General features: G+C 40.1%; 1 protein-coding gene across 1 annotated transcript in view; it reads right to left on the bottom strand.

Moving 5' to 3' along the window:
• Positions 1-13,652, bottom strand: part of LOC136878735 (uncharacterized) — a 177,385-nt gene that overhangs the window by 59,030 nt on the left and 104,703 nt on the right. The window contains exon 3 of the mRNA XM_067152191.2: positions 10,699-10,819. Within this exon, the coding sequence (XP_067008292.2) occupies positions 10,699-10,819 (121 nt within the window). The remainder of the gene's footprint in view (positions 1-10,698; positions 10,820-13,652) is intronic.

Here is a 13,652-nt window from a genome sequence, read left to right on the forward strand (position 1 = left end):
ATTAAATTAAGAACCCCTGACCCGGCAGGGAATCAAACCCGGGGCCGCCGGGTGACAGGCGGACGCGTTGCCCTCTACATCGCGGGGCTGGACGTTGTGTGTGGTTTGTGAGCCATGGCGAGAAATCAGCATCAGACACACTGTGGGTTTCACCGTAGCGCGGTCCATGTTCAAATCCCTCCACGGGCGAAGTTCTTCCTTCGATTGTTGCTCTCAAATCGCTCTTAAGCCACGTGTATATTTACCAAGACAACCTCGCAAAGCCATCTGCGGCTGTTAAAATGACAACGCTATGTTACCAGTATGACCAACCCTCTAACATTCATTTTCGGTTCACATTGTTTCCGACCTCCCCGTATACAGAGTGTATCTTCATAAATAGCGCAAAATGAAACGGCGCTAAGTACACGATACTAGAAACAAAAAAAGTCTTAGTAAACATGGGTTAGCAAACAAGCCGCTTGCGAGATAATGTACAATTTGTAGTTACTAGCCGCTACTGATTTGATTGTGTGTAAATGTCATCCTAGTTAGGAAAAGGTATGTATGTTCAGTCCGTCAGCGATTCCGCTGGTGGGATCCTCAACAGCTCTGCCATCAGCTGTCATAGATGGCCTAGGCATCACTGAAGAGGCGTACTAGGGAAATGAGGAGTGAGGTAGTTTCCCGCTGCTTTCCTCACCGAACCAGAGTTGCTATTACATATCAGTCTGCCAAGCCCACTGAAATGCATACACCAACCGACCCTATGAGCAACATTTTCACACCATTTATGGCAGGGACTGGCTGCATAAGGATTGGCATTACTAGCATCGCTCATACCTCAGTCACTTTCATATTGTCAAAGCCAAAGATAAGACAGAGACAGATCTATGAAAGTAACAAAACTGCTCTAGCCTATACCAGAACACACAGTGCACTGTAAACACTAGGTCCTGCCAGTAAAGGCATTAGGAAAAGGTACCAATATAATATTAAGAAAAAGTTATTAGATATTTTGGTTGAAGTGCGATTGTTTTTAATGAACTTAGTTTGTTACCCACGTGACTGTATAGTAAACTCACTGGTAGTTAAAGAAAGTGTTCAAAGTGTCGTTCTTGCACCCGGCTGCAGTGAGTTTCGAATGTTTTCAAACAAACCTGTATCATTTTGAAATTCTTGGCAAGCATTTACAATTCTCTACTCCTTGTCCTAAGTAGGATGACGTTTACACAGAACCAACTCAGTGGCGGCTGTTAACCACAAATTCTAAATTATCTCTCAAACGACTCGTTTGTGGACCAATGTTTATTAAGAACTGTTATCTTCTAGTATCGTGTACTTAGAGCTGTTTCAATTTGCAATAATAATTATGACACAGCTTGTATATAAGTCATCACTGATCAGACTTCTGAAGACTCAATGGTAAGAAAAGTATCATACTCCATTACGAGTAACTGGTAATTACGACGATGATGATGATGATGATGATAACCTGTGTGTTACCAGGACGTAGTATCCAGTGCTTCTATACTCGATGAATATCTTTTCCCATACGTAATAATGAATATAACTGCTCATTTCGTCTTTACCCTCGGCGTTCAACTCCATTACCGAGGATAATTCACAAACTACTGGACTGCATGCTTGGTTGAAAACGAGTCACTTCCTGAGTGCAGTGCTCACTACGTCAAACAAGTACGGGTCGCGTAGGTCAGCAACTCAGACTTTTAGTGATACTTCGGTTCCCTAGTAGACCTCGGTTAACTTCGACATTCGTACTGGCAACCTTTGACACACGAAGTACGAATCGATTATGCATCGCCGTGAGACATCTGGCGCACACTTTACGTACCAGTACTGTTGTTGTTTACACATCAAAGCCAAGGTGATATTTCTGAGAATTCATGCTAGGACCAAGATTCCCATCGAGAAATGTTATACAATGTGTGTGTGTGACACAATTGTTGGCTTAATATAACAAAGGTTTACAAAATTCACATCGATAGATCATACTATCGATTCGATTCAGATTTCATTTCCATTCAGCTGGCGGTATTACCGGAACCGGGGTAGCACCCTCCTTACTCCTCACCCCCGTGAAACGAAGCATCACTAAAAGTTTCGCGGACTATATCTCAGTTGATGTATACATACATACGTACATAAGACCCATTGAATGTTATACCCTTACCGTTCAGTCTGCAAGCCTCTGTGAATCTTGTAACTCGCTCTTTGGCCTCGTTTCACAATAAAAGCTGGATCAAATTTTCGTCATCTTCATCTCCCTCTACTTCTCTTATCCTCCATGGCCAAAGTTTTTTTTTTTTAAACAATTGGCTTTGAGTTGCACCGACACAGATAGGACTTATGGCGACGACGGGATAAGAAAGGGCTAGGAGTGAGTAGGAGGCAACCGTGTCTTAATTGAGGTACAGCCCCAGCATTTGCCTGGTGTGAAAATGGGAAACCGCGGAAAATATCTTGAGGGCTGCCGACAATGCTTATCATTATTTCCCTTTTAATCTCTTGTTTATTTATAATCTGACGAGATTATTTTTCACTTCTATTTGATTTTAAGTATCAGTATGTAAAGAGGGTACTATATTGGGCTTACTGCCAGTGTACTTTCAAAGAGACAAATAAATAAATAAATAAATAAATAAATAAATAAATAAATAAATAAATAAATAAATAAATAAATAAATAAATAAATAAATAAATAAATAAATAAATAAATAAATAAATAAATAAATAAATAAATAAATAAATAAATAAATAAATAAATAAATAAATAAATAAATAAATAAATAAATAAATAAATAAATAAATAAATAAATAAATAAATAAATAAATAAATAAATAAATAAATTTGTATCTGAAGGAAAGTATGCTGCACAGCTTGTTCATTACTTCATGTTGTGCCCTCCCTCCTCTGTTGGGTCGCGCCCCATAGTTTGAGAACTGCTGTAATACGAGCTTTAACAATGAAATGGCGTATGGCGTTTAGTGCCGGAAGTGTCCGATGACATGTTCGGCTCGCCAGGTTCAGGTCTTTTGATTTGACGCCCGTAGGCGACCTGGACGTCTTGATGAGGTTGAAATGGTGATGAAGACGACACATACACTCAGCCCCCGTACCAGAGAACTTAACTAGTGATGGTTAAAATTCCTGACCCTGCCAGGAATAGAACCTGGGACCCCTGTGACTAAAGACTTTAGGCTACTCTTCAGAATTCCATTAACTAGCACTCCAGCAAAACGGGCTATAACGGTCACTATAACTGGGCCAGTTACACCGCCACTTTTTATGAAGACACTTTTTATTAAGTAGAAAGTAAGGCGTTGCACGGCCAATTGAGCGAGTATTGAGTATGTTGCTCTGAAGTAATGTAAGAACGTCTTCCGCGGCTTACAAACCGCTTTCTACATCTTGTAAAACTTGTTTCACCTTGCACTGATAATGTTGTGAACCGGGCGAGTTGGCCATGCAGCTGTGAGGTTGCATCCGGGAAATAGTGGGTTCGAGTCCCACAGTCGGCTGGCCTGAAGATGGTTCTTGGCGGTTTCCCCATTTCCACACCAGGCAAATGCTGGGCTTGTACCTTAATAAACGCCACGGCTGCTTCCTGCCCACTGCTAGGCCTTCCCAGTCCCATCGTCGCCATAAGACCTATCTGTGTCGGTGCAACGTAAAACAAATAGCAAAAAAAAGTTGTCTTAGAAGATAATTAGGAGTAAAATGTCAGGGCCAAAACATTAATATTTAGGAAGAAGCCATGACTATCAAATAGCTAGGTTGAATAGCTCAGGTGGTAGAGCTGACCTTCTAAGCTCAGGTTGGTGGGTTCGATTCTGGTTCAGTGCGGTGCTATTTCAACGTATTCAAGTAAGTCAGCATCCAGTCGGTACATTTACCGGAACGTAGAAACTCCTGCGGGACAAATTTCCGACGACTCGGCGTCTCCGAAAAGAAAGTGGGACTTAAAACCTATTATTATTATTATTATTATTATTATTATTATTATTATTATTTTGCCCGACTCATTAGCTGAATGATGAGCATTGAGGCCTTCGGTTCAGAGGGTCCTGGGTTTGACTCCCGACCGAGTCGGGGATTTTAGTCGCCTGTGATTAATTCTTCTGTCCCAGGGACTGAGTGTTTGTGTTTGTCCCAACACTCTCCTCCTCACATTAAGACAACGCACTACACTACCAACAACCACAGAAACAAGCAACAGTGATTACATCCTTTCATATAGGGTTGGGAAGGGCATCCGGTCCTAAAACAGAGGCAAATCCACATGTGCGATATAGTTCACAGCCGCAACCCCACAGGTGTGGGAAATGCGGTATAAAAAGAAAAAGTAAGATTATTATTATTATTATTATTATTATTATTATTATTATTATTATTATTATTATTATTATTATTTATTTTATCGATAGAGGCCATCTTACCAGCACGTAAAATAATCCACTGTTTGTTTCCTGCTTCCCAATAGTTCATTATTTCACTGTGTTTTTTTTCCTCCTCTCTTCTCTCCAGATGTTATTCCATCCCTTCTTTTCTTTCTCCTGGAAACGCTTGAATTTTGTATCAATTTCCAAAAATTGTTCTGTCCTGTGTTATATCTGCTGTTATTCCCATCTCTGCCATATCTCTGTTTAGACATTGCTTCCACTGTATCATCATTATCATCATCATCATTATCATCATAATCATTATTGGCATCGGGCGAGTTGGCCGTGCAGCTGTGAGCTTGCATTCGGGAGATAGTGGGTTCGAATCCCACCGTCAGCAGCCCTGAAGATGGTTTTCCGTGGTTTCCCATTTTTCACAACAGGCAAATGCCTGGGCTGTACCCTAATTAAGGCCACGACCGCTTCCTTCCCATTCCTACCCCTTTCCTCTCCCATCGTCACCATAAGACCTTTGATAATACGTAATCCACCAGCTCGTTTCTCGTCCCGCAACACTCCACACGGCTCACTCTGTCAGTTATTTAGGGCCAGGGTGGGGCATGCGCCACTGCAAATAAGTTACTTTTCTAAGAAGAGTGCAAGAAATTGCACACAGTGAGACATTAGCATGAATGTTAATGAATTTCTACATATTATGGTACCAAAATGCAGGCAGAAATGTTCAGATATATTTTTATAAGGTGTTATTCACATTACACAATATGAGTCTTTGGCGTGATATAGCGATTAAAATAGTTATGTTTCAGTTCAATGAATATGAAGTTGCATATTTGTAGCTTTCTTTTCCATACTTCAGATATTCTCTATCGTCCACTCATACTACGTTAACGAGCGGTGAAGTTCGCTGCTAAAACACAACTAGCAGTGAGCCAGACAGCCTCTTCTAGAAAGGCGTGCTATTTCTTTACATGTCGTCATTATTCTTTCAGTTTAGAAAGGATGAAATGGAGACAAGAAAATGTTTTCTTCAATGTTGTCCCGCTACATTACATATCTGGCGCACTGTGCATTGTAGGAATACGTGAACTCCTTGAAGGGCTGCAAGTCATTGGCGCCGACTTTGGGGGGCAAGGCGTTTTGTGCCCCCCCCCCCCCCCTCCGCCAAAGTGATCCTAGGAGGACGGAGTGCCATTTCCCCCCAAAACATTTCTCGTCCTGGATGTTTAAAAAGTGGAGTCTGATAGTCTTCGGAAGCTGTTGAGGCGTTAAATCTGGAGAAGGTGGTAGATGGTTTTATATCAAGAAAGTAGCTTAGAGAGCGGGCGAACTGCATTTCCCGATGGAGACTGTTCAGGTGGAACATCTGGTGGTGGAGCTTTTCACATTTCCTATCATGAAATGCATAATATACAGCAAAATAAGACATTTATTAAGAAAATGTATTTGTGAAGCAAGCTCTAATTGTTTTACTTGTGATTATTTTTGATACCTTCGTACACAAAACATTCCTTCAAAATATTTACTGTATGTATAAATCAAGTTCTATTTTTCTTTTTACTTGTGAATATTATTGGAAACTCCGAACACAAAACTCGTTCAAAAATGTACTTCAGACACAAGCTCTAGTATTGTTCTGTTTGTTTGTAAACATTGTTATTATATAGGAATTAATAGCTGTTCCTCATTTCACATGCCTGTGTTCATGTTAATCGTGCCCCCACACCCACCCCAGTAATTACCCGAAGCTGCAAGTAGTCACCAAGCAGACACTGGCCAACGACCTGTCAGATGGATCAGCAAATCCAGTCCATCCTACGTGAACACACCCCACACCATTATGGAACTACCCCCAGCATGTATGGTGCCTTGTTGACAACACTGAGGTCCATGGCTTCCTGGGGCCTACGCCATATCCCAACACTGCCATCAGCTCAAAACAACTGGAACAGTATCTCGTCGGAGCAAGCTACTCGTCTCCAGTCCCCATCACACGTGCAAGTCAGACGCTGTGGTAGTCTTCTGCTCCCATATCTCACTGACGTTAAAGAACGCTGCACTGACCTTCTCGATATGCGTCTGGTACCTCCTGCACTGAATGTGGATGTGACTTGAGACAGCGTGGCTTGTCTGTTACCACGGACAATTCCAGTCAGACGCCGCTAATCGCGATCATTAATCATCTGTGCTCCGCCACTCGCACTGTTCAGTGTGGGTGGTAATGCCCTCCATTAGCTATACACATGCGACACAGTCCATCAAGGAATGTTAAATGTCCGCACAATGGAATGTTCCACCCATCTGACCCCCACTATCACGACCCGTTCGAAAGACGATAATGTCACCTTGCCACAACCAACACAGATGGTGTTTACTCTCTCTCAGGATGTCAGGTCACATCTGATCCAGATCTGAGCATTTCCAGCACGTCGCAGTACGGTGGCCCAAAACTGCTATCCCATGGCTTTTGGTTTGTCGGTGCTTTGAAGGCTTATGGTTGTAACATGCGATCTTGCTTCTTGTCCTGTTAAATATATCTTTTCCTTCTGAAGAATAAAATAATATCTATTTTTGTATGGTGTTTTTATTTCTCTGGAAGTCCTTCAATGCATTTATAGTAATTCAAAAAGCAATAAAACTACAGCTTTTTCAAGTATTTTTACAGTCCTTCGGCTTTCTAAAAAGCGGATAGGGAGCAAGCCTAAAAAATGTTAACTACTAAATATATACATTAAAGAATTTTATTATTTTCAGTGAGAAAATAATGATAAAATAATGATAATCGATCTAGACCATTTGAAACACTTTCATATTTATAAAATCGGTACAAATTTGACTTGAGTTTACTCAGAATTTACTTCAAGATGGTTGGTATGTTTCTGATGAATGCTGTCCATTTACTTTTGGAGATTTTATGCGATGCTAGCTTGCAAGGTGATATTTCTGATCCGCTGGTTTATGGAACATAACTCCACAGTGATATCTAACTCAAATTCACTTTTATCTGTTTATTGGTCCAAAAACTGGCCTGCACTGTCCTAGGCCCCCAACCTCATCAACAATTGACTGTTGTTAATGCGCATGTGCTTTCTCTTTATGCTGTCACTTATGACAACTAGATGGCACTACTGCTGAAGGGGATGTGAAGATACATTATCTCCTATTGTAGAAGAAGTAATTTTTTATCGAAGGGTACAAATGATAGTTGAGTATAGTTTTAATTTTTAATTGGGGACATTTATTTACCTTGATATGGTATGATTGTTACTTCACTGTCTACTCATCTGAAAGGTTAAAGTCTTCTACCAAAGCAAAGTTGACGGGTACAAATAACATGAAGCCACCAGAGTAGGAACAAAACAACGATTAGCCAATAAGTCAAATGCCTCCTGTCTCCATATTTACATAATTACCTTAGTGAAGGCAAAACTTTTCGAATATCGGTTTTTCCATACATCGGTGTTAAAATATCGATGTCATTGAAATGTCGGTCTTCAAAATATCGAAATATCGCCGATATATCGGTTTTTAAAATATTGGTGCTATTATCCATTACTGGAAGTCTAATTTTACATTTATAATTTATTTAACGCGCACAATGTGCAAAGAATTAATATACAAAACATTAATCTTCGTTACAAAATTTCACCAGTGATTCCGATCGCTGTTCAATTTTACTAATTTTACATTTAACACAATGATTGAAGGATTCATTAGATTTAATGCGTAATGACACAGATCAGAAAACAAGCTTAAAATAATGACCAAGTAACATGACTTTTTCACTACAATGACATATTATAAAACCATTTACAGCCGAAAGATGTTATGATACATAGAAAAACAGTGTATGTAAGGTGTCTAGTAACGAGCTATTAACTTACACCGAAAAACCATAGGAAAAAACTACAAACGTATAATTTGTGTACGAAGTACATCGGATAATTATCAGAGCTCTATAAAATAATAAAACATTTTCTTCCCAACTTCTTCCTCAGCATTGCGATTATGATCTTAAGTCAATTTCCAATACACCTTAGTTAAGCCATTTAGAAAAAGCAGCTTGGATAACGGTTTGCCATTTAATCGGTTTCTCTTTTCCATGATGGTGTTACCGGCCTCTGCTGGGACAGAGGTCGCTATAATGCTCAAGTTTTGCCTAGCTACCGTGTAAAGAGCATATAAGGTATGCACGATGAATAAGTTGTGATATTATCACAGTATTTAAACCAAACCAAACCAAACCAAACCAAACCAAACCAAACCAAACCAAACCAAACCCCATGGCACTACCGCCCTTGAAGGGCCTTGGCCTACCAAGCGACCGCTGCTCAGCCCGAAGGCCTGCAGATTACGAGGTGTCGTGTGGTCAGTACGACGAATCCTCCCGGCCGTTATTCTTGGCTTTCTAGACCGGGGCCGCTATCTCACCGTCAGATAGCTCCTCAATTCTAATCACGTAGGCTGAGTGGACCTCGAACCAGCCCTCAGGTCCAGGTAAAAATCCCTGACCTGGCCGGGAATCGAACGCGGGGCCTCCGGGTAAGAGGCAGGCACGCTACCCCCTACACCTTGGGGCCGGCATCACAGTATTTACCGAAGTGAATTGAGAAATGAGAATTCAGATTTCATACTGTAGCATGCAAATATTGAAAAGGTCTGAAGAAGAATCAAATCGTAGCCAAAAGTATTAAATTAGACAGAAATATCGATATATTGGACACAAAATATCGATATCGACAATATATGGGACCTCAAAATATCGATGTCGATATATTGATATTTCCATCTCAAAATTCGTTATTTCTGATATATCGATATTCGTTTGCTCTCATCACCCTCTGGGAAAGGAATGAAAACATGCTTAAAATAGGAAGTGATTTTTTTTTTTATCGAGGAAACGATAAATCTACTTCAGTGTTTCATATTGAACTATGTAAGTCATCATCGAACGATGACGTATGCTAGATTTATCGTTCAGTCGACGAAAAATCTTCCTAAGGATTGAAATAATGACTAGAAGAGTTAACTTAAAAGTACAAATATTCATGTGAGTAATACCAATCCAGGAAATATCCGTACATTTACATTGTTCTCCTTAGTGTAGGGGTGGTGGAATACTTCGCCCTATTTCCTGCCTCTTGTGTCGTAAGAGGTGACTGCAAAGGGAACCCCGGGACTCTCAACTAGACAGCGTGAGTTGGCAACCACAGTGCCCTTAGCTGAGCATGTTGTTGTTTCAAGACTACGCTAATATCCCACTGCACAAATTAAAAATAATTAATGAAGGTGACGCAGAATAGACTTTGTACAGAATTTGATTGAAACCAGGCGTAATAAACGTAAACTGATACTGATACTGAAGTCCGCCTGTGTGGTGTGGTGGTTAGTGTGATTAACTGCCACCGCTGGAGGCGCGGGTTCGATTCCCGGTTCTGCCACGAAATTTGAAAAGTGGTATGAGGGCTGGGACGCCGTCCACTCAGCCTCGGGAGGTCAACTGAGGTGAGCAGAGGGTGTTCGATTCCCTCCTCAGCCATCCTCGAAATGGTCTTCCGTGGTTTCCCATTTCTCTTCCAGGCAAAATACCGGAATGGCACCTAATTTAAAACCACGGCCGCTTTATTCCCTGTTTCTTGCCTATCCCTTTCAATATTCCCATCCCCCGCACAAGGCCCCTGTTCAGTATAGCAGGTGAGGCCACCTGGGCGAAGTACTGGTCCTCCTCCCCATTTGTATCCCCAATCCAATATCTCGCGCTCCAGGACACTGCCCTTGAGGCGGTAGAGGTGGGATCCCTCGCTGAGTCCGAGGGAAAAACCAACCCTGGAAGGTAAACGGATTAAGAAAGAAAGAAAGAAAGAAAGAAAGAAAGAAAGAAAGAAAGAAAGAAAGAAAGAAAGAAAGATAAGTATTGAAGAATAATATTTCACATACTGATTATGTACAAGGGAAAAATATTATAAGTCCACCACACTTTCCCATAAAAACGAAATAGGATTACAACAATAATACTTAACATTTTTTCCAAATAAAAAATGGACTGGTTTACGAGGGTTTGTTTGAGAACGTTATAATTTTTAAAATATAATCGACTCCGCGATCACCGGCGAACAACGATTACAGACAAGAGGAGTGATATAATGCACAAAAGTTTCAAGTTAAGCTTGTAGAACTTGAAGTTTCTCATCGATTGAAAGTTCTTCCACTGTATCAGATTGTTCTTTATTACTACGAATCACCGTGCAGATACTTCATATTCGATAAAAACTTATAATTCCATTTTTTTAAACTCACATTGATGGTGGGGCCTGGAAATTGGCGGTTGACCGTGAGGAGACCTTGCTGGTAGCCATCCGCTGACACGCAGTGCTTCCGGAAACAGTCTGTGGAGTTCTTAGGACAATCTCCACACCACCTGCAACAAGAACAAATAAGATCTTTAACCTAATCCAACCGTCTGGCATAATAATAATAATATATGTTTAACTTCTCTTCAGTTATCGATGTAAATCAATTTTCAAACCCGGTGATCACTATAACGAACGAAGATTTAATAGAAGTTTTCTGATTCGTTTCAGTTTAAACGTGATGTTATTACATAAATAAATAAATATTTATTTATTTATTTATTTATTTATTTATTTATTTATTTATTTATTTATTTATAATCGTATAGTGTTAACTACAGTCTAATTTCGATATCTCTACATGCTTACGGAGACTGAAAACACCTCGAGTTATCGGATATTCAAGATATAGCTACAGTGACCGTCATAATTTTTCGGACAGGCAGAGTTCTTTTATATTTCACATAAAAAGATTAATAACAATCACAAATAGTATAATTTTGCTTACTCCAGAATGAATAGTTACACATACAGATACCAAAAATACTCACTTCATTTCATGATACACAACAAATTTGAAATTTATGAATGTAATTATAAGAATACAAAAATTGCCTGTTCATAAATATTCGGACAAAAATGTAAGTACAAGAAAAATATGAAGGATGGAGTCCATGTAGGAATATTAATACTTCGTGATTCTTTTCTTCCTGCGAAGCATGCTCTCCACGAGATTTCTTCTGGTGGAATGGGAAATTTTTCCCACTCCTCTTGCAGTCGTCTCTTCACATCAGCTTTGGAACTTATAGGAAGTTCCTGGATGTTGTTTTCCAGTATATCCCATAAATTCTCTATGGGGTTAATGTCAGGGCTTTGTGGGGGAGGATTCACAACTTTAGGGCAGTTCTGAAACAACTATAGCTGTACATTATAGGCCGTATGTTTCGGGTCGTTGTCCTGATACAATTTAAAACAGTCCTCAACTCCCATATTTTTTGCACTTTTGTTCAGGTAGTTCTTTTTTCAAATCTGAAGATACTGGTGGTGGTTCATGTTTCCGTCCATAAAAACCAGCTCACCTACTCCGTAAGCCGACATACAGCCCCACACCATAACATGTTTTACCGTTGCCTTCATATTTCTTCACACTTTTTATTGGGCTGTCTCCAAACTATGATGCGCCCACCTGAGCCAGAAACGTTGAATTTCAACTCATCGCAGAAAATGACAGTCTTCCACCAATTCAAGTCTTTGGTAAGATGCTCCTTAACAAATCGTTGTCGCTTGATCCTATTTATTTTGTTGATATAGAGCTTGTTCCTTGCAGTTCGCCCGTGTTAATCACCTCCGGATTGTACTTGCACTGATCGCTCTCAGCTGCAGCAGCAATAGTGCTTGTAGTAAGACGTGAATTTCTATTCACTTTTCTTACTACTGCCCTCTCTTCCCTCCTAGTAAGGACACTCGGGCGACCTGTCTGTGGCAAATTTTCGCTCTGTCTTGAAATTTGCATCGGTAGATAATATCGTTAACAGTGATTTTGTTCATGTTCAGCAAATCTGAGATTTGTCGGCATGTTTCATCTGCCTGCACAGCGCATAACAAGTGCAAAGCATACCTTTTGCAGTTAAACATCTCCTGCCCGAAAAATATTGACCAGCAATTTTTCGTACCTCAAATAAATAAAAGATATTATTACTTTGTAAACTCATCTACAAATCACAATTGGATAATTCCAGTACCTACGAAGTGCATTAAATTTAGAGTTTAAAAATTTTGAATTTATTACCTGTTCTTTCCTTAATAACAGGGGTATTACATGTATAGATTATTCTGTCCGAAAAATTCTGACTGTCACTGTACTTCGGTTCCACCAATACAATTACATTTTCTATACATTGTATAGGTTGGTGTATTACAACCAGCTTTATTATATCATAATACGGAACATCTTCATTTTCGTATTGAAGAAAAGTACGTAATCTTCCTTTGCCGTTTTCTTTGTAACAATGTACTGGACAAACTTGACAGCACCAAACATGTCCTCACCAACTGATAACTGTCCTTGAATAAAGTTGTGAAATGTGGCCAGGGCTTGACCAACCCAGCTCTGTCAACAGCCTAAGGCAGGACTTTAAACTGCTATGGTACGCGACTACTCAAGGTTGCGAGGTGCCGTACTGTTAATATCCTACGGCATGAGGCTAATCAAACAATACACTCTGACAAATACGACTGTTAAAATGTTTTCATTCCTCCCTGAAGGGGGAGGCGGGCCTTCTAGTCGGTGACGCCGTCTCTCAGGCCAGGAGATTTGTTACGGTGAAGGAGATGCTCGGAGGAGGTGAAGGGGTTGGCGGCCGTGGCCTATACTAGGAACTGTCCCGGCATTCACCTTAGTGCAGGAGAATGGAAAACCACGGAAAACCATTCTCAGGACAGCCGATGGTGGGGACCAGCCGCTCTCAGTCTCCCGAATACAGAGCCGTAGAGCCACGGTAGAGCCTGGGTGTTCGGTTGGCCCGTCGGAGTGCAGAGCTGTTGGACCACGGACCAGCCATGGCCACTTGTGGGCCGAGACGCACTCTGCATCTACTGACTCTGACAAATATTTAGAGATTGCTCATATTTATTTATTTATTTATTTATTTATTTATTTATTTATTTATTTATTTATTTATTTATTTATTCAGTATCAGCAACAGCATAACGCCGAATTACAAAGATCTGAGCTATGTACTGTAGATATTAATCTAAAATGAAAGATATATAAATATTTACAAGGGACACAAATATACACAATAAAAACTGTACAATCATATATAATACGTACATATTTACATAAACAATGACGTTAACAAAGGAAAATACATTTACAGTAAATACAGTGATCGCCGACGT

This window comes from Anabrus simplex, chromosome 8 (genome assembly GCF_040414725.1).
Source record: "Anabrus simplex isolate iqAnaSimp1 chromosome 8, ASM4041472v1, whole genome shotgun sequence".
Taxonomy (NCBI): domain Eukaryota; kingdom Metazoa; phylum Arthropoda; class Insecta; order Orthoptera; family Tettigoniidae; genus Anabrus; species Anabrus simplex.